The 21,618-nt window shown below is 38.1% G+C and overlaps 1 protein-coding gene across 3 annotated transcripts in view; it reads left to right on the top strand.

Moving 5' to 3' along the window:
- The first annotated feature begins 437 nt into the window (after positions 1-437).
- RNF13 (ring finger protein 13) overlaps positions 438-21,618 on the top strand; it is a 44,729-nt gene continuing 23,548 nt past the window's right edge. For 2 of the 3 annotated variants that reach the window (XM_056358391.1, XM_056358393.1), the window contains exons 1-5: positions 438-591; positions 7,237-7,364; positions 10,216-10,296; positions 14,994-15,119; positions 19,794-19,881. In XM_056358391.1, the coding sequence (XP_056214366.1) occupies positions 7,251-7,364; positions 10,216-10,296; positions 14,994-15,119; positions 19,794-19,881 (409 nt within the window). In that variant the 5' untranslated portion in view covers positions 438-591; positions 7,237-7,250. The remainder of the gene's footprint in view (positions 592-7,236; positions 7,365-10,215; positions 10,297-14,993; positions 15,120-19,793; positions 19,882-21,618) is intronic. The other variant, XM_056358392.1, reaches the window with a different exon arrangement.

The raw sequence follows: 21,618 nt of genomic DNA on the forward strand, positions 1-21,618 counted from the left end.
AGTTACCTTCTTCCCCACGTACCCCGGCGGCGCCGCCCGCTCTGCCTTACGCTAACCCCGAGCTCGCAGACGACGGCAAACTTTGCCCAAGCCGCGTTTCCGCCGCACTCGATGGGCTGAGAGACCGCACCGCGCCGAGCGCCAGTATCGGAAAGCCGCGACAAAATACGCAGCTGCAGCCCAAACGTTCCCCAAGAACCCGCCGCCTGCTGAGGCTGCTGAGGCGGCCTAAGAGGCGGGGGAGGGGCCGGCCGGCCTCGCCCCGCCCCGCCCCGCCCCGCCCTGCCCCGCTCCGCCCCGCCCCGCCCCGCTCCGGCCCAGCCGCGGCGCGCGGCCCCTGGCAGCCGCAGCGGCAGCACCTCCCCGCACCCCGTAGGCGGGGCCGCTCGCCCGCGAAGCCCGCCCCACGTCACGCGTCGGCGGCTGAGTGGCAGCTCGGGCGAGCAATGGCCTGCCCCGGGCCGGAGTCTCTCTCCGTGCGGCGGCGGGGCGGGATTTCCGCCGCGGCCGCTGAGGGGACGGAGCGCGCTATGGAGTCGGCCTAGGCGCGGCCCTCGGCTACCCGCGCCGGGCCCTGTGCCGGGCCCGCAGGTGAGGGCCGCTGGGGCGGGGGCCGCTGGGGCGGTCGCGCGGTCGCCGGGACTCTTTGGGTTTCTTTCCAGCTGCCGGGCGCCGTGACTTCGTGGCGGTCAAGGAATTACTGGGCCTGTCGCTCAGTTGCGCAGCGCTTATTCGCCTCCACCCTTGGAGGGGCGAGGCGGCGCCGCCCGCCCGTGCGGCTCAGGCGGAGCTAGGGCCGGCCTCGACGCGGTCTACCTGCCTGCCTGCTTCCTTGCTCCGCGGGCCGTCGCTGGAGCCGGCGTCCAAGGTCTTCCTCGGAGGAAGGGAGGGGAGGACGGTGGGGCTCTCCCGCAGCATCGCTTCTAGGCTGGTGGAAGCTGAACCCTCGCTCTGGCATTTCACTGCGCTGCCCGGTGCGTGGTTTCTTTGAGGCTGGCTCTGCACTGATTTTATCCCATACTGGTTATGGTTGGAAGATAATGAGTAGCACGGAGCCTGGCTTGCTGACAACCAAATTGCTACTAAAAAAAATGAAAAAAAAAAAAAAAAGAGAGGAGTAGTTCTCCCATCTTATCGGACCTGAATGATGAACTTTCTTTGTGCGCATTAGTTTTCAGTTCTGTGGATAGGTCTTGGGTGGAGATTCGGGTCAGCGATGATATGATGACATCAGACTGCAAAAAGCTGAAACATGGGGGCTTTGGGGGATACGTTTGAAAACTATTGATATTATCTGTGTAACTTTCGTTCATTCTGTGCTTGTGGAATGTTGGAAGATACAGCCTAATCTACCAGAATATTTATAATGTTGTCACCAAGTTTGTGGCAGGACAGAGTTTATGTTTATATGATTTTTTTTTTTGTGATTGCTGTAAGTACTGCAATTCTATTTGGCACTAAAATGGAATTTAAATTTCTTTAATACATTCAGTTTTTTTCACCAATGTGAGGGGAAGGAGCTGTTTTCTTGAGACTGTTGAAGTATGAGCGTAAGCATGTGGATGAGGAATTGCTTTGTGTTGTCTTCCAGTATGAAATATGTTTAAAGCTAATTGAGATATTTACATAGACTTTGTGGAGCTTGGTTTGTGGCTAGTTGCCAGAAGCTCTGAATGTTCGTATCTGTGTCCCAAGCCGTGTAATTTCTTCATGACAACTGTCTTAAGCGTGCTCCCAAGGCTTGTTCATTTTGGCAAGTGTGAAATGGGTTAGTTATCTTTCATAGGATCCAGAGGCTGTATCCAGAAGAATGTTTTCTACTGAAGTTGCCTCTTCTAGTCTGGGAGTCAGTGTATTGGTGTTAAAAAACCCCACTGTGTTTCATAACCCCTGATTATTAATGCAAACAATACTCTTAATGTATTAAGAGGTAAGCAAGGTGTTCTTAGTGTCTAATACAGCAGATAGATGCATCTATTGTGTTTTGTCAGTTCTGTATGGAGCTTATTTAGTCATCCTTATTTTTGAGTGAGAAAGGATATTTTTCTTTGAAAGTGTACTTGTACAACAGAAAATATGTTGCCATACAATGATAGTACTGCTGCCTTATTTTCAAGGGCAATACCTTGTCTGATGCATCCCAAATTAGTGCATTTACTTCACAGTTGCCTTGTTGCTTATGGCTATGCTGTGATCCAGCATGCCCCACACTTTTCCTTCCTCAGTTCTGAAGTGGTGATCCTGTTCAGTCCTGTGACAGAGGGATGTAGGTCCACAGGCTTAGTTTGTTTTGTGAGTTCTAGTGGGAACTGAAAAAAAAACCACCCCAAAAAACAAACAACTTTCAAACCATCCAAAGGAGAAATGTGTCTGTTCACACTGGAAAACTAGGTGTAAGGTACTGAAGATCAATGGAGAGTCAAGTTTAACTTTTTTGTGTGGTTTACAGTATAGTCTTTAATTACATACATCTGAATTTCTGTGTGCTCTTAAGCTGCCTTGTTCAATTGACAGTGTTGTCCACAAATGAGCCATGGAATTTCAGAAATTGTAAGGCTTTTTTTGCTTACATTTGAGGCAATAGTTCTGGGGTCCAGAAGAATCCGTATATATGTAAATCCTTGACAGGGAAGACTGCGTCGTGTTTGCAAGTGCATACGTGTTGGTTCAAGGACAACTTTAATTGTGCTATTTTCTAACCTTGCTCAATCCTATTTTAATTCTTTCTCTGTGTTGTACGTGCTGAATTTATCGTGTTGGTTAAAACAATGCGATAGTTTCAAAGATATTGCTGCTTCTGTCATAGTAAAAGTGATTGTGTTATTTGAACGATTGTTCTTTATCCTTCCAGTTTCACTGATATCCTCTTTGTTAGGGCAGGCTGATGAGAGAAACTGGTGAATCTTAATTTAGAGATAAAACCCCCATGAATTTCATAATTCTTTACAGGTTCCTTTGACTGTAACTTACGTTCTGCTAACCAGTTGGAAGTTTCACAAAGCATCATATGTCTTAATGACTAAGTCAGAATCATGAGAACTGTTCTTGAAAGTTTCAGCTGTTTCCTCCCATTAGTAATAACAATTTTTAATTATCTTCACGTTTGCATCAGTTTAAATCAATTCTAACTCTCCAGTATTTAATTAAAGTTGAGGACATCAGATCATGGGACAATGCTTTCTGCTTAAAAAACCCATGAAGGATGGGACAGGAAGACAGGAATTCTTAGGTGTGTCTTGATCCTGAAAGAGAGCATAGTAGTTTTGGCTGTGATTTCTTGATGTAAGTCTGCGAGGTTACAATTCTCAGGATGAAATACATATGGTCAAATGAAAACAAATCCACATGGAACCATTTAAATGAGAAGCCTCAGCTTGGAGGTTTTCATACGTAGTCATACAAACAACTTGGGTTACCTAATTGAGTTTAATTGTTTATGAAGTATTTCTGATTCCTTCAATAGAAGAAATTAGAGGAGATCCAGATATTCTGATAATATTATTAAGCACGTGCTATCTACTTATAAAACTTGTCCCTAAATTACTTTAACTATTACAGCAATATTGGATCCAGTGTATTTGCTTTTGTTTTAAGTTACCACTATTTTAATTTTACGTTATTTCAGGTAATTTCTTACTGTGAGACGAGAAGAATCACTAAAGATAGATAGTTGTCTGTGGACGAAGCAATTCTTTCACATTCAGCGATGGCAGTGATTAGAGTTCATGCTGGATATGGCACTTAATTGTTGCTTGTTTTGTAGCCTGAAGTAGGAGGTGTAGTGGGTCACATGGTTTTTGTTGAATGTGTTGGCATTCTGATTGTTGGATTTTTTTAGCTTGGTCACGTTTAGGTGTGAGTTTTCATGAGGGGAATACGGTAATTCGTACTTCTGTGTCCTTAAGAGATTGCCTGCACATAATCATGTTATAGCTAAGCCTGAGGGGAACCTGCAGTTCCTCTGTAGATGTCTAATCATTGTCTGTCTTAAGACTGGATTATGACTGTAGCAACAGTACAACAAGAAATTGTCAGACATGACCTGTCAGTGGAGAACAGGTCCCAATCTTTGGCATTAGGTTGTGGTTATGCAGTGGAAGGTATTTAGAAGTGAGAACACAGGGGGAGGCTCCTCCTGGCTGCTGCTTATTAATAGTGACTGCCACCATTCTCCTGGAGTATTCCTAATGCCAGATGTTTTCTGGGAATTAATGATGATCAGACTGTGCGCTCCCCTCTTACTACATCCCAAGTTAGAAAGTGAAAGTATGTTGTGGGAGGAGGCTCAGTTAGGGTAATTCTCCATTACTATTCCTTGTTCTAGAGGGATTTTGGTGTTAAGATGGTCCTCTTAACAGAAAAACAAAAAGTTATTTGTTTAAGCACTAAAATGTATTACCTCACTCAGTTTTCTTTGCAATAAACTTCCTGTGTGAAGAGTTCTCTGTCATTCTTTTTTAAGACCGTGTCCAGCAGGTGAGGAGTCCCTCATCTAGGTGGCTCATAATGCAGAATCCCACTGACTCTTCCCCCTCACAGCTTGTGTGCTTGTAGCTGTTCCACTGAACTTGGGTAGTACATTCAGACTGTAAGAGCATGGCACACAGAAATGAACTATGGCTGTTACCTCCAAAGTTCTGTAGATGGAAGTGCAGCTATTAAATGGTCTAGGTTATTACATAGTTAAAATGTGTTCTTTTAAAATGCAAGTTTAGAAAATGTCTCCAATGTCAGTATGCTTATAAAGGCTCATAATATGCTCGTATAGATTAAGTGTATTTTTGTGACTCGTGCACAGAATTGTAGAACATGTTATACTAGCACTTTAAAATTGTACATTGATGCTGACTTCTGTTTTAATAAAACTGACAGAATATGACATTTGAGGAAAAGAAAGAGAAAGGGTTAAGTCAGTGAAGAGGTAGAGAAAACAGATGCTGGTTTGAATAGGGGGGGGGAGGGGGGAGCCTGGGGTGGAGAGAGGCATTTTGTGTGTTTTGGATCACACAAGGCAGAAGCCTCTACATGTAGGTTATGAGAGATGGGGGAGAAGATAAATGGGCATCTGGCCAGGATTCTTGCCTAGTTCCACATCTTTCCTCTCTGGAAGTCTCTATCCCTTTGTCAGCGAACTATTCCTCCAGTTCAGATTGCATTTCTCAACGATGCAGATTAAGGCTGTCAACTCCCTACATTACTGAAAGCTGTGGAAAGTATACCTTACAGGAATTTAAATCCCTTTAAAAACATCAGGAAATTTCTAAGGGGTGCAAAAAGTATTAAAAGGTACCGTTTATGTGGAAGTTCAGGGACTCAGAAGTGAGGAAATACTACTTTTGTGGCTACTTGTGCAACTTCAGTTTATCCATTTGTCCTTTTGTGTAGAAATGGCTATATGGTTTAATAAATCACTTTCTCATTTTTCCCCTACTGAACCTTGCTTCATTCAGTGTGTGTGGCGTGCACTGAAAGGTGTCACTTGTGTGGAAGGCTGAAACTTATTCCTCTCCCTCGCCCAACCTCAGATTTTGGATTCTTGATTTTGCCGTTTAGCTACTAGAATTTTTACTGTCATACTAGTGTGTATTAATGTAGTTACCTCTTGTTTGTATAAGAAGCTGAAAGACCTGCACTGGATTTAATGTCCATGGTATTGAGCATTTTAAGCTAAAGCTTCGCAGAGACACCACTTACTACTACATTAAATGTGCTATTTAGCAAATGTGGCAGATTTGTACCATGTTGTTTGTGTGTTTGTGGATTGTGAGAGCATAAATTGGAGGGTCCTGTGATAAATATGGAGGAAGATGGTTCTTTACAGACATCCAGTAAATTCTGTAATTCTAAGGAACAGCCTTTTTCAGTCATAGAAATGATATTTCAACCTGCATCATGTTTGTTGTCAAGACTGGGACTCTTACTGGTGCCAGAAAAATAATTATTTGGAAAAGGCAAGTGGAAAGTAATCTGTAACCAGTTTCAAAGAATACTAGAGTTTCTAAATGAGCGGTGCTGTGGATCGTTATCTTGAGTGCTAGCTTTTGCCTTTGCTGGAAAGAATTAAAATGTTCAAAATTTAAATGTTTTATCATTTGTTGGGCCAAATTTTGAGGTTTCAAGATATGTATAATTGTAAATTGGTTAACTTCTGATATGAGAGATTACAGAATGAAGTCTGTTACCATTGTAGTCAGTGCATGTGTTAAATTTGAGAGGAAGTTCAAAGTTCTGTTCATGCAGGGGTTTTTTTGTGTTTTTTTTCTTTGGTTGGGGTTTTATGTTGTTGTTGGTTTGGTGTGGTTGTTGGGGTTGTTTTGGGGTTAACATGGTACTCTGACTTCAGTAAGGGTGCAGGTATCATTGCTCATACAAGGAGGGCATTCAGGCCCTTAATTTTTGTTTTTAAAACATTTAAAAAAAATCTTTGTGTGGCAAAGATAAAATGTTTGGTTTGCTTCCTCCGAAGCAGACTCCTCACTTTTTTTTTTTTTTTTTTTTCCACATTTTCCTTAATGATAAATCGGCGGTTTCAAACAGTTGCCGTTAGGAAACGTGCTCCCCTATTTCCAGGGAATTTATTACCAGAGCAGAATTAACTTCCTTTTAATGTCATGAACTTGTGAAATGTATGCAAGCATACTTTACACAGTACTTGTGTTGTTTTTTTTAAAGGTCTCAGAAATGCACACACTTCACAGGAGACTAAATCTGCTGTCCAGACCATGAGTCACATTCACGTTCAAGCACTTGTGATTTTCACTGAAGTTGATAGAACTACTTTGAGTTTGTTACCTGGGGGTATCATGCTGGTTTTGCAAGCGTATACTGGGAATAAATGTTTTTAGTAGAATTACTCTAGGCACACGAGTTATTTTGCTGATTTGGATATATGTTAAAAAAGCGTTGATTACGAACATCTAAGGATGTTTAATATCATGTGAATGTTCATTCCTTTATCTGCTTGCAATGCTGTGTGTTGCCTAAAGTTTTTGAAGTGCTACTATCATAATTTTATGCATATATTCCCTTGGAGATTATGTGCTCTTAGAAACAGGGACTTCTATGTCTGAAGTAATTGTGTGGATTAAAGAGTACTTGTTTCTCAAAAGTAAACATACAATAACAATTTGCATGCTTCTTTAGAAGAAAAGTTTTAATTGATTAGTTGAGCCCAGTGGAATTACAGAGGAAAATATCTAGTATATGCCTTGACCCCCTACTTTTTTGTTGTTGCAGGTATTAAATAAAGTATGCTGTTATCAATAGGAATGCTGATGTTGTCTGCTACTCAGATATACACTATTTTGACTGTTCAGTTGTTTGCTTTCCTGAATCTTTTACCTGTGGAGGCAGATATTTTAGCAGTAAGTATATTTTTCTACATAGATGAAATCTCTGTAAAACTTAATCTTCTTTTAAACTTCTATTAATGAATCAGTACAGTAAATGTTATAGCAGGTTGCTTGGAATGGAATTGCCTTAATAGTTTAAAAAAACAAATTGTAAATTTTCAAATGAGCTTACAGGTGACGTGTGCTCAGATATCATGACAGTGAAAGCACTGAATTCCCTTAGTCATTTAAAAAGTTCTACTCTGACCATATATCCTATGGCATGTTATAACCTCCTTAAAAAAAATTCCATGATCATTTGGCTTAGACAGCAATTTAAATTTTGGTGATGGGTGCCGTTTTGTAGGGTAAGTGTATTTAAGTAAAGTAAAATAATCTTCTGTGGCTAGTATAGTTTATGTACATGCTGGAGGCCTTGTCAGTGAAGTTTTTTTATATGTTACACCTAGATATATTTTTTAATAGCTGTTAGGAATAATATTTTTGGGTGTGTCGAATTTGAAATGATAAGGCTAATAAACAGTATAATCAATATAGGGTCAGTGGTAAAAGTTGCTGCTGGGCTATTTATTACTGATTTTATATTTTATGTAGCCTTATGGAGGAAGTTATATGCGTCTGTAGTACAGAGCTTAAGCCATTGAAATAATTAAACTTAAGTATTGTAGTCTCTATAGTTTCTGCTAGTTACATTGATATCCAGGGGAGTTGTTAATACCATATTAATTATAGGGGCACACAGTGAAAACCCCCTGAAGCTAAATGTTGAAACAAAAATACTTAAAAGTTTGTGGTAATGTGGGTTGATGAATACAGAATTATGTTATTTGGATCTTTGGGTTGTTACTATTATATTACTTTTTTGTAGATAAAAAATTTAAGAAACAATGCAGATAATTGCTTTGTTATGGAACTGACATCACCATTGTATTGTGAAATTTTAAACTGCCTTTCTACTGTAAACCAGATTTTCCCTCCTCCCTTTCATCTCCCATCAAGCTTGTGCTTCCTTTTTTCATAAAAAACCCCTAATTTTCATTCTTGCTAATTCCTGTCTTAGAAAAGATATTTTAAAACCCCCACAAAACAAAAACCCTCCCCAGCCTCAAAAAAAGGGGAAAAAAATAGGCATTTTTGAAGTTTAATTTCTTCTATTTAAGCTTCTCTGTGTGGTATTCTACAGTGATTTCTATCTAAATATTAATTGTCATTTATTCTTGCATATTGGGAAGTTACAGATCTAGTCTAAGAATATTTTTGAAGCAGGAAATAAGAGATGAACTTATTATACTGTGCTGTGGAATGCTTAAGAGATACTCGGAAGAGGGAATGTTTGCACACTGTGTCACATGGAATTGAAGGCATGCAGATCGCGTATAATCTTGAGAGATTTCATGGTTTAATTGCCTGTTGGGGGAGCAAAATTCCAACCAAAGTTTTGAATTTGCCAATGAAAGAAATTCTTTTCTGTAGTTCTTTGTTATTGTTATGCTTCTGTGTTCTCATGTAGTTGCAGCCTCCAATGAAGGATTATGTTTGTATAAAGTGCTGTTACGTGTATACGAAGCATCACTGGTTATTTTTTAAATCCGAGATAAAAATGAATAGGTTTGTATCTGAATCCTCGGTTAAGTTGGAGCTTCCTAAGTGATTCAAGTGAAACCTTACTGCAGCACAAGCTCAGGAAGGATGTTTTGAAGAAGGTAGATGAGTGAATAGTGAGGATGGAGGAAGGCAGCAGACTGGTGCAGAGCTGTGTTTTGTGATGGTAGGATGGATGGCCAGGAGGAGGGGCTGTATGGAGCAGATTGATTACACAGAACAGAAATGCTTACTTGAAACCTAGCTCCATTCCTGCTTCTGCCTTCAATTTTATTAAAGTTTGTGGGGAGGAAGCACCTTCAAAAGAGTTAAATCATGGTAGTGTTTTTCTTTGAGCTATAGTTTGAGTTCCCCTGTCTGAGTCTGGCTGTTAGACATCTTGTCCCTCTGAAATAAACATGCTCTTTACTTGACTGTTCGGTATGACAACTGGATGATACAATGAATAGACGAATATTTCTGAGTCACTAAACTATTTGATAAAACTTATCAACTGATGTGCATTCCAGTCAGTTACTGTATATTTCACAACTTTTGCAGGAAAATAACTTCTTGTACTTTTAATGACAAAAATTTTAGCACACATAAAATTAGCACTTTTTTGTATGGATTCTGCATTGGTTAGGCATATCACAGAGCTACAAAAGATGAAAAAGAAAAGGGAAAGCAAAGCTTCCACAGATATGAAGTCTTTACAGTGCTCCTCTGTTTTGAAAGGAAAGCTTATTGTTGGTATAAAACAAAACTGTAGAGATAGTTTACAGCTGCTAACCTGTATAGGTAGCAGGGAATTGAGAAGGGATAATAGATGGAGGCTATTCTTTGCCTACAGCAACCCACCTGTTAAAAGCTGTTCTTCCCTGTGCGCAAGTGAGTTCAAAGTGAAAAAACTGAAAAGAACACCACCATCAAAAAAACCCCCACCTGCTCATCACAGTTTTGGTTTTTTTGGGTGATTTGTAGTTTTTCTTCTGCAAATATGACTGTATTTGAGTTGTAGGCAGTAAAAAGAAAGATTTAATATACAGATGATTTAGCAGAAGATCTGTAACTTTTTTGTTTCAACAACTGGATAAGCATGTTACCGTGTGGGTGGAAGACAAATGGAAGAAGCAATCTTGTGGTTTTATTGACATGGTCACAAGAGGTCCTATGTCTGCTATATTTTTTTAAGATTAAAATATTTGCAGTGGTGTTTATTTCTTGTTTTCAATTTCTCTCATTGCAAACCTGAATTTTCTTTAAAATTTATTTCTCTTAGTATAATCTTGAAAATGGAACCCAGACCTTTGATGATCTACCTGCTAGATTTGGCTACAGGCTGCCAGCAGAAGGCTTGAAGGTAAAAAAAAAATTAAAATCTGATCTATACCCTAAAAAAATATATATGTGTATATATATTAGGACTGTACCTGCTGAACACTTCTTCTGTAAGCTAAAAAGGAAAAGTTAAATGAATATAGTACTGAGGAAAAAATAAATATTGAACTGATGAACCTACTGCTCAAGCAGAACAAATGTTTGATATGAACCATTGCCTGTGAAGGGGAGATTCCTCTCCTAAAGACAAGAATTTTGGTAACCTGACCTTTTGTATGTAAGAGGGAATTTGTTGAACATTTTTAATAACTAACTAAACAATGGCTGAATGATGGGAATCTAAGAAAGTAAGTTTGGTAGACCATTGTTTTCTCCAAAGTTGGTGGTGATATGATATGATGTCAGTTACCTTACACTGGAGCTGGTGGATGCCAGATTGAATTATTTGTCTTATTTAAAAAAAAAAAAACAAAACTTGGAGGACTTACTGTCTCTGTAGGTTTATGTATTGGTGAGCCCCTTCACGCTGTAAAATGCAGAAGGGCAAGAGGGATTATATTGCTTGCATGTGGCCCATATTAAGAGTGCTGTGTAAAGGAATTGTAGCTTGTTTTCTTGGGGAAAGTACAAGAAGTATTGTCAGTTTGCTTCCGTCCTTGCATTTCTTTAGTAACTGAATGGAAATGTGCAGGGAATGTGGGTCTACCTTAGCTCCCACAGGCAGTGCCACAAAGCTGGTGGCTGTATAGCAGGGTATTGACCATGTGCCCTCTCTTTAGAGTTTCCTTTCAAGTGCAGCCTGCAACGGTTAGTAGATGAGAAGTTCCCCATTCTCCCTGTGCTCCTCTGAGGCCTGTGTTGCACTATTTTTTTGTACTCTGTTTCATTTATGTGGGCAAAATGCAGGTAGTACGTATACACGTTTTAGTTAGTTACCAGTTACAGTGTCTTCACTCCAAATAAAATCATACTGGGATAGGAATGCCATGATGTGACTTGCAAACTTGTCATAGGACTAATAGCAAAAGGCACTAGTAAGTGATTATATATAGAATTAGCAGAAAAAGTACATCTGACTTAAATTTTTTGAAATTTTGTTAATCCAGTTTTCTTTGATACATAACTAAAAAGAATGTAAATATTATACCATATTCAACTGTAAAATGCAGCTAGCATTAAGAGAAGACAGAAGTAAGATTTTGCAAATGTTGATGGAACTGGAAAGAGAAAAGTCATGTTGATGTATTATGCAAAGTGATTAACGTGCAAAAAAATATCAAAGATGGCTGTAACCTGGGGAATACATATGGGGCTTTATCAGTATTTTGCACTAGATGAGAAATTCTGAAGACCCAATGTCTTCTGAAATACAGTAACAAGACAGTTTTGTACACTGGGATAATTCCTTTTCCGTGTGCCTGGTGTGATTGATACACTTGGAATGCAGTAAGATGTGTAGAATGACTGAATGAAATTGATAGAAGGGAAATGACATTAAAGGTGAAATGGGAAAGAACTATGGGAAAGTTAAACAACTGCAGCTTCCATAGGCAATGATGAGAAGGCATTGTCTATCTACTTTTTCTGAACTTCTGCTAAGGTAGTAGCTGTCTGTGTTCTTGTGGCAGTAGTCAGTAACTGGTGTAAAGACAAACTCACTTTTATCTGTGTAAAATAAGAAGAGGTTGAAAATAAATTATTTAAAAATTTTTATATGGTGACGTTAACACTGTAAACCAGTGTCATAGTCCTGCTGCTTAGAAAAGTATTTAAAAGCTAGATGAATATCCAGTTCAGTTACAGTCTTCCCATCCTCTGAGGTAAGTTTTTTTGCTGAGATATGTAGCTGGTGCTTGTTGTCAACTGCTGGGTGAATTCCAAAACAAGGGGCACACACTGTGTTTTTGTTGATGTAAGATGCCTATGCAATGACACGAACCATTCCCTTTCTCTAGGATTACATTCTTGTAGTCAGTGGTAGTAAGTTTGTTTCAGATAAAACATTTTTTTCCGTTCCTCTCATGTAGTTGAAGCGCTCATCTGCAAGAAAGACAATTTAGTTTAGCTGTCCAAATAGTGCACTATTTGTGTGAAGTTCAGGTTTCGTTACTTTTTTTTATTGTGGAAGTGGCTACATGAGTCAGTCTCGTGGCAGTGAATTGGTTGACTGTCACTTTAAACAGTGTTTGAGTAAGTGTTTATGACTGAGATATGTATGTTTTTATTTTGTATGGAAGTCCAAGCTGTAAATATATTTAGGCAGACCACCTTCCAGGTGCTTGTGAAGGGGACTGATATCGCTTACGCACCTATGGAGACTGTGAATAGCACATGAGGTCAGAAAGCTGCTTTCCTATTCATCCTGTCTGTAACCTGTATGGCTCCAAAATCTGGCTTTGCAGCATCGTTGATGTTACAGTGTTTGTCAGTGAACAATATGCAAAAAATGAAGCTGATGTGAAGGTACAAGGTTGGATTACTTTTTGATTGCGTGGTGTTCTTTTAATCTCCAAGGGGAATAAATTGCTGTAAAAATTCCTGTAAGTCAAAGAATTCCTCTGCAAATGAAACCTCAAGAAGTCTTCATTTTCATGCCCAGTGGGTTTTATCATGGGGAGAAGTGGTGGTAGAGCTGTATAGTTGTTTACAAACTATATTGAGAAACAGAGGGCGATTAAGTGATTTGCCCAAGTAGTGAGCCAATTTAATACATCAAAAATAGATATAAGGAGCTTTGATTCTAACCTTTTTAACTGTTAGACAGCTCTGTGTCTTAACTAAGGTAGATGCCATTACCTATGTAGAAATAATGAGTTTTAGTCCTGATATAATACTAAAACTTTTTTCTTTGCATTAAAATTTTGATTATTTATAGAAAATGGTATGATATTGGTTGCAGTAGGATGAAAATGGTTTACTTTTTCAATGCTTATGATTAAGGTTAATTAATATGCAAGCTGTAAAACACAGTTTTGTCAGATTCTATGGTAACTGGTGCCAAAATATAAATTTAGGTGTTTGCTTTCTTTTTTTTTTAATTTTACTTTTTTGATGGCTGGTGTGCTCTAGGCATAAAGTAATCAGTTGTTTGTGCCTGTGTTCTTAGAATAATAGCTCCTCAATTAAAGGTGTTTAAGAACATATGGCAGCATTAAGAAAAACCCAGTCTAGTCATAGTTAGCCTTTGGCTTCCTATGTATGTATTAACTGTAGCATGGTGGTGTGTGATTTGTGTACAAGTTCTCTGTAGAATGTAGCTGTTTCCAGGCATATCAATTGAATGCTTTGTGTGAAACTACCTAACATAAGTAGCATTTGCTATATGAATAAGGGGAACCTTAGGGACCTAAATTTGACTGTCAGTAAATGAGTATAATTTTCAGTCGATATTGCTTTTAATTGTTAGACTGTGTAGTATTGTGCCTGTCACCACAAACTTCGCAAGGAACAGATTGCTGGTGTAGCTTCTCTGCCAAAAGGGGTATTATCATTACAAAAATCTATTCTCAAACCAAAATTACTTCTCTCTGTAGGTTAAACTTTATGAATAATATGTATTTATGGATAAAATATAAGATTATATATAAAAAGTACATGTAAACTGGCAGTTTATATATGTGAACTGTATATATATAAACTTAGATACATTATATATGTTTAGGCTGACAGTTCTGATGTATGTTTATATGTAATTATTATTAATACACAGGTGGTGACATCTCTATATCTAAAGCTGTCAGTGAAAACAGATTTTAAAGGTCTCAATGTATCTAGGACTGTAGCACTAATTCCTTGATCCCACAGTAATGCAGCTTCTCATGATCTTTATTTGCATAAAACAAATTACTTCCTATTTTCTAGCAATGTGCCACTCTTTATCTGTATGGTAATTTGCTCGATATTTAAAAATGATTTAAACACATGTGACTCTTGCAGGAATAATCTTGTATCAAATGATGCTCCCATTGCATTAGTGTCCAAAAGCCTGTGTCACACTGTGACTTTATTGCACAAACACCTTACAGAGGAAGTAGTTTTTCTGAAGAGGTGTATTTCAAATGAAGGGTAGACATAACTCTTTAAGTGTACAGCCTGGATTTTTCTGTATCTTGGTAATCAAGGTCTGTTGTGAAGAGACTGACAGAAGGGAATCTAATTAATACCAATCTAATTATTAACTAACTAAAAATATTAATCAAGTTAATAAAGAAGCTCCTTCTCAGGTGATGTAGAGGTTTGATCAAAAAACCAAGCATATTCTAGTAAAGGAAAAGGGAAGGTCTATTCTTTTTGAGCTAGAACGAATAGTATTGTGCAGTATGCATGATACTGTTCTGGCATTTGTCTTGGGTAGATTCCATATCAGCAGTGTTTACAGAGCATTTACAGTAGCAGGGAAGAAGTTTCAAGGGAGTAGTCAACCCTGGACTCACAACATTGCTGAGAAGGACTAGTGTCAGTGCATTCGAACTTCAGATGATGTAATTGGAAAAAAATTATATTTTCTTTTCTTATTCTTTACAGGCATAAAGATTATGATGAATCAAAATAAATAGCCAGGGACGTAGCTGAAATCTTGCTATGATATAGGACTGAGTTGATAAGAATTTGTTTACCTATTGTATGAAAACATGCAGTTTTCTTTCCTTGCACTTGTCGGCCAACCCTTTTGTTAAAACAAAGAGAAATGAAGCTCCTGTTTCTGTTCCTGTTTTCTAGGGATTCCTAATAAATTCAAAACCAGAGAATGCATGTGAGCCTATAGCCCCACCTCCACTGAAAGACAACTCATCCAGTGCTTTTATTGTGTTAATTCGAAGGCTTGAGTGCAACTTCGATATCAAGGTAAGATTTATTTTTTTATTATTATTTCCCCCTTTCTGTTTCAAGGCCTTAAAGAATTTACTGGTGCTTCAGAAAAGTATCTGTTGCTAACAGCAGGATAGCTGCTGATGGGAAGGGAAGGGAGAATTTTACTGTCTACAGGCAGATAAAGCAGTATTGTAGTGTGATTTGGTTTAAAATTACCTGACATGACAAATAAGGATGACAGATGTGTAGTTTTGTAATAGAAAGCATTCAGTAGCAATATCAACTTTTCCTGCCAGTTAAGACTCTTCGCTGCCAAGAGTCAGAGGAGATTAGGGAGTGGGAATAACAAAGCACCCAAAATCTGCAAGCCAGTTTCCTGATTGGTTTTTCTTTTTAATATCTGGATCATTTTCTTGTGGCTCACACTGAGACCCTGTGAACAATAGTAGTGTCGCAGCTGGTTGACGGGGAGAGGAGACAGTGCACTGCCAGGTAGAAACAGGAACAAGTAGCAGGATGGAACTGTGTTTAAATGGGTACAATAGCTAGATATTGTATTATGAAGTTTTTATATTATAAAAAATTTGACCAGCAGCCACAGTGGAGTATTCCCTGTGTTGTTTCTAAAATGCAAATGGGAATTATTTGTGTTTGGTTAGGGTTTATGCTTTTCTTGAAAATTAGCCTAATACATGGGACAGCTAAGGATGTCTTAAGGAAGATGGGGCTTTTCCATTTGTTGTTGACTTTAATGAACTGAAAGGAGATCCAACAGTTTTTGCTGCTGTGTGGTATGTTCAGTTACATGGTATTGCGGTTAAACGTGTAAATTCTACCCAGACTGTAGATTCCAGCTGCAGATGCAGACTCTGATAATGTAATCTGTCTTTGAATCAAACTCGGGAGTTCCAATATTTTGTACTGTGAAACCTGTCACCGTGTGTGTATATAGCTTAGTGGGAAAAGGAAGGGCAAGTGACTATTTGTCTTTTTCATGTCCCCATTGCCTGTATAATTTTCATGTCCCCTACACTGATGGGACAGTATTACTGCTGAAGACACTGTTAAAAGAACAGGCCAGAATTTTTCTAGTGGAATGCATTTTAAATCAAAAATACAGCACATGCTTGTTTGCTGAAAACAACTTGTTTTATTGAAGAAGTTGGCATTATGACCAGGCCTTCAGCTTTTTTACTTTGGTGCTAAACCAGAAGAATGACATCTCCGTTGTTGCCACAGGAATTCTGAGAAGCTTTGGAAAGCTGCTTAGCTATAAGGCAAGAGTCAAATGAGGGGAAGACATGCAGAATTGCTTTTCCACATAGCTGTCAACTTAGTAAATGTGAACACTTAAACTTTACACATCTTGAGTTGCCACACACTGACAGCAACTCAGAGTTTTCCTTGTGGAAAATTGAAGATTTATACATTACCGTTGAGTGTATTGGTCAGTTCTTTAAGGACTAAATCACGCTAGCTCTGTAAGAATTTTTTTGTTCTATTTTATATTTCAAGTAGTATCCATGGAACAGTAGATTCCCACAGATTTCTTTTATTAGACAAAGAGCGAGGCAGAAAGTGGACCAGAAGTTCCTAGGCAGGCATGGGTATCTATGTACTTGCTGGCCTGTGAATTTATATTATGTTGTTAATACTATTGCAATATTGCATTATATAATTTCATACATACTACAGCATTTTGTCCTGAAGTTTCTGCCAGGAAGTGGCATGTGCACTGAGATGTGAGTTGTATTGCATATCGGCTACTTCACTGACAGGATGCACAGTCTTTAACAGAAACTGTTTCCTCTTCCCTTACATCTCTCTATCACCATCTAGTGATTTCTTACAGGAAGAACTATGTCACAGTAGGAGAAGGGTAAAGGCTGGAAGCAAGTGGAAGCGGTTCAGAGCCTTTTGGAATGTGTCTCTTCACTTAATACAACTGATTTTTACTGCTGTTTCTGTTGATGACTGGTGCGGGAAGGGACTTGTCAGGAGTGGGCAGTGCTTTGCTTTCCACCCCTGCACAATTACAAAACCTCTTTCTCAAGCCTGCATTTAGGGTCTGGTTATCAGTGAGTCTGAAATGTGTTACTGGAATCATGTAGGAAGCATCACATATTTTCTGACTATATAAAAGGTTTGGCAAAATAAGCATAATGTAAAATTGTGCTACATGTGGAAAAACTTACTAGAACGATCTGAGATTATATGTGATTTGAGTAAACAATACCTTACTTTATTAATATATTAAATTGCCTCTTTAATGTATTAATTTATTAAACTGCCTCTTTAAGCACAAAAGCTAGCAAATGCATCATTAAACGTGGTATCTTTCTATGTATGCACGATGGATGTTTTATCTCATGATGTAATACTGGCCAAACTCCCAACCATGCATTTATGTTTATATCTATAACTGATTATTTTTTTTAATACTGGGGTTTCTCAAGGTGTCTGCATTTTCCAATAACATTGTTCTGCTGTTTGTAATACAGTTTTTAGGAATATGGGTGGACAATCTAGATAGATGGCACTCTGAGGCATGTAACCGTTGAGTGAAGAGTTGATTGTCATTTTCTTGTAGTGGAAGGTTACTATGCAGTAAGAAATTAATTCCTGAAGCTGTACCATCCTGCTTAGATGTGCATCAAAACTGAAGCACTAACCCATTTTTACATGCAATTAGTGGTTTTGTCTTTGGGGCCCTGGGTAGGAGGGGAGAAGTAAGTTACAACTTGACAAAATAATTGAACAGACAATTGCTGATGCTTTTTGCAGCTCCCTCCTGGTAGCTGGTGCAGGAGGTGTCTGGCTGTGATTGTTTTAATAGCACTTCTTGATCCAGTAACCCTCTGTCAGCTGAACATCTTATAGGCATGTTTACATACAGTTTTACACAAAGACCATCACTTTATAATCCAATAATTAAACCAAGGACCTATGTTACAAGTAGGTAGCAAAAGTGTGTAGGGAACTAAAACATTTCCTTAAGTAATATAAATTATTTACTACCCTGAAGGACATATTTCAGTGTATAACGGACAGTTAATAAATGTCTATCAGAACATGATAAAGAAATGAGCAAACAAAAAATTTGTACTACATAGAAACCATCACTAACCACCATAGCACATTCGTGTGCATATGAAGATTAAGAACCTGTGATAACCAGGCAGCTTTAAGGGTCAGGTCAATGAACTTTTGTATTCCTTTCTTCAGTTTCAATGCTTGGTGATCTGTGATGTGTGTCATTGACTCCATTACTGCCATTCTGTGTCACAAGCTCAGATACATAGATGTTCAGTGCTTTTAAATCCTTTCCTTGTCTTCAGACCTTTTATTAAAAATTCTCATGCCCTTTTTTTTTTTGCCTATTTTTGCTGTTGTGCAGCATGCAAAAAGGCTGTGTATTTCAAGTTTGACCTGGAGAACCTTTTTTTAGAATAATCAGTGGATGTTCTCCATCTCTACAGCTCATGTTCCTCATTATTGTGTGTCTCTTGAGAAGAGACGTATATTTTCCCCTATCTTAACTATGAGGGTGGAGGTCTTGATAAAGAGCAGCAGAATTTTCCCCTGGGTTTTTCAGATCTGGTGATGACAGTCTGCTGTAAAAGAGGTGGTGGTGATTTCTTGGCGAATTAGTGCAGGAGCAGACCAGGTTCTGTAAGGTTGGTCTGTATGTATGTATGTGGTGCTGGATTTGGTATTTGTTGACTGATTAATAAAGCTGTTGTGTTGTTGCAATATCAGAACGCTGTAGCTGTTCTCCAGTTTCAAAGGTATTTAAAGCTGTGATCTTTTGTTCAGTTGTGCTTAATGATTGGTTGTTTGCCTGTTACATAAGTATGTACTTGCATTACAGTGGCCTGGAATAAATACATGCATCTAAGTGGAAATTAAAGCTATTGCTGTGTCCCATACTGTCTCAGTTCAGAGCAAGTCTCTCCAGCTATAGCAAAGTTTTTATTGCATAGTTTTAAACAGGAGGTAAATACAGGATGAAACAGAAACGTTCATCAAGGTTATCTAGTGCTTTTTGCATCTTGTGGAGTTTTTATACTGTCATGAAGGCATTATAGAAGTAATATCTAAAATGAATAGTTGTAACTTAGTTATGTTTTCATTAGTGAATCACTGCAGCAGATGCCATTTACATGGACCTTAGTCTTGGCTTGTATTGTCAAAAAGGCAATATATATCAAACGTAACTGTACACAATGCATTTATAGTTTTGTACCCATATTTATAATTTTGTACTTCCATGAGAAAGCTTCTGAATACTTGGGCTGTCAAGTAAGATATTTACCCATCTCTAAAGGTACAGAAAAGATAACTGCTCATGTAACTTCATGATTTATCAAGTGGTAATTTCTAGTTTACCAAAGTAAGTTAGTGCCTTTTAATTATGATTATATATTATTCTTACCTACCCATAGAAAGTTTTAAATCCTGTTTTTAATATCTGTAAAAACTGTTGGCAGATAATATTAAGCAATTTTCCTGGAAAAATAGTGTTGGATGAGTGTAAGAATAATTATGAGATTTCATTTTGAGAGGTGACACTTGTTTTGTAAGTGAAAATGATGATGTGCTAATATTTATAACTTCCTGAAAGTGTACCTTGTCTTAGAGAGGTTAGACAGCTTACTGTATTTTGAAGTAGTACTCTTTCTAATAAGTATTTTGTATGGCTTACAGGTTTTAAATGCACAGAGAGCTGGATACAAGGCAGCGATAGTTCACAATGTTGATTCTGATGACCTCATAAGCATGGGATCCAACGACAGTAAGTACAGGTATCACTTCTTCTCTCCTGTTTGAAAATCATTTCACCCACTAGAGTTTACAGTGTTAAAATCAGTATAAAGTATTATGGTGAACTCTCACTTTAAAAAAACAGAATACCAACAGAACAAAAAATACAACCAAAATCCCCAGCCCCCAAAGAACACTGCCACACCCCCTCCAGAAAAAACCAGAAATCCTTCTGCTTTTAACATTTTTAAATGGAACACGTGTGTATAAAACCATGTATACTTGTGTATTGTTTGTGGTATTAAATTTGTAAATTCTCTGAGTGTTTCTTTTGTTTTTCCTTTAACTTCTAGTTGAACTGTTTTGGGTTAAATGGTTACATTTATGAAATAGATTTAAAGGGCTGATGTGTTGTCAATTAAAAGCAGAAAAGTAAAAAGCTACCCTTTTGGAAGGAAATCAAACTTTAAAATATGACTTTTTAGTGTTTGTTAGTCCATTTTGTTGTTGTACTATTGTGTACATTTTTCTGTTCCTTTGGACAAGTGGATTCTAATTTCATATGAATACATATTACATGTACATATCTTCAGTTTTTCAGTTGGAAAAAGAATGTTGAGACACCAGTGTGCCATTTACTGATTACTCTGATGCTAGCTTTTCCAATTTTAACCCTTCATGGAGTGAATGTGTTCAGAACATCTTATAATCTAGTAAAAATACTAGGTTTCTTTTGTGGTATGTAGTTTTTGTCTGTAGAGCTGTTAAAACTTTTTTTGTGGCATTTCTTTATTTTGTCTAGTTTTTGAGCTTAATATGGAACAAGAGCATAAATGAGAACAAAAAAAAGTCTTTCCAAGTGGAAACACTATTGGATAAACTAGGAAATGAACTTTCAGCGAACTAAATGGCAGTAGAGTAGCCCAGAAGGCTACGTGAAAGTTGTTTTAATGAATTTTCAACCTGTGTGAATCTTATTTTCAGGTTTTGCTGAGAAATCAGTGTAGAACAGATTCACAAGAAATGCAGGCTTGGGTTGTGTGAGGTGATGCTAAGCTATGTACGCTTTTGCCTTGGGGAACCTAAATGCTTTGATACTGACTAACGAGGTGCTTTGACCCTTAAATTGAAGCATAAGTCAGATGTACAAATCTATATAAAGTAAAGCTGAGGAGAAGGTTTTCTAGAATATGGGATTTAATTTTCAGTTGTGTTGCATCTTCTAGGTTTATTATTGCCTTCACTGGCAAGCAGAGAAGGGGAGACAGTTACATCCATTTTCTTGAGACTGATACAAAGATGTGGGATTTCTTCATTCTTCTTTCTTCTTTTTGACCTTTTCCAGCCACAGCTGTTTGCAGTGTGGTCATTTATGTTTAGGGTGAAATGGAGGGAAGAAAGATTAATTAAAATTTACAGTACGAGATCACAAAATCATACAAGTTGCCAGAAATTCTGGAAATCACTGGAGCTGTGTGACTTAATAAAGTCTGAGTAAGAACAATTTTCTGGTTAAAGCTATTACTCTGATTCCCTTTTTTTTTTTTTTTTTGTCCAAATATTTTGGGTTTATGCTCCCTTAAATATTCCATTAAGAATTTTCATTTCTGTAAATGCAATAAAGTCTAGATGCGTTGTAGGAAAAACAATACCACTTCTTACAGGACAGAAAGATGTAACATGCATGTGCTTCAGTCTCTGTCACTATTAAAATGTGTCTTCATGTTGTGTAGTCTCATAATTTTGAAGTCTTATGAGTGCCCATAGA

This window comes from Falco biarmicus, chromosome 13 (assembly GCF_023638135.1).
Source record: "Falco biarmicus isolate bFalBia1 chromosome 13, bFalBia1.pri, whole genome shotgun sequence".
Classification (NCBI taxonomy): Eukaryota; Metazoa; Chordata; class Aves; order Falconiformes; family Falconidae; genus Falco; species Falco biarmicus.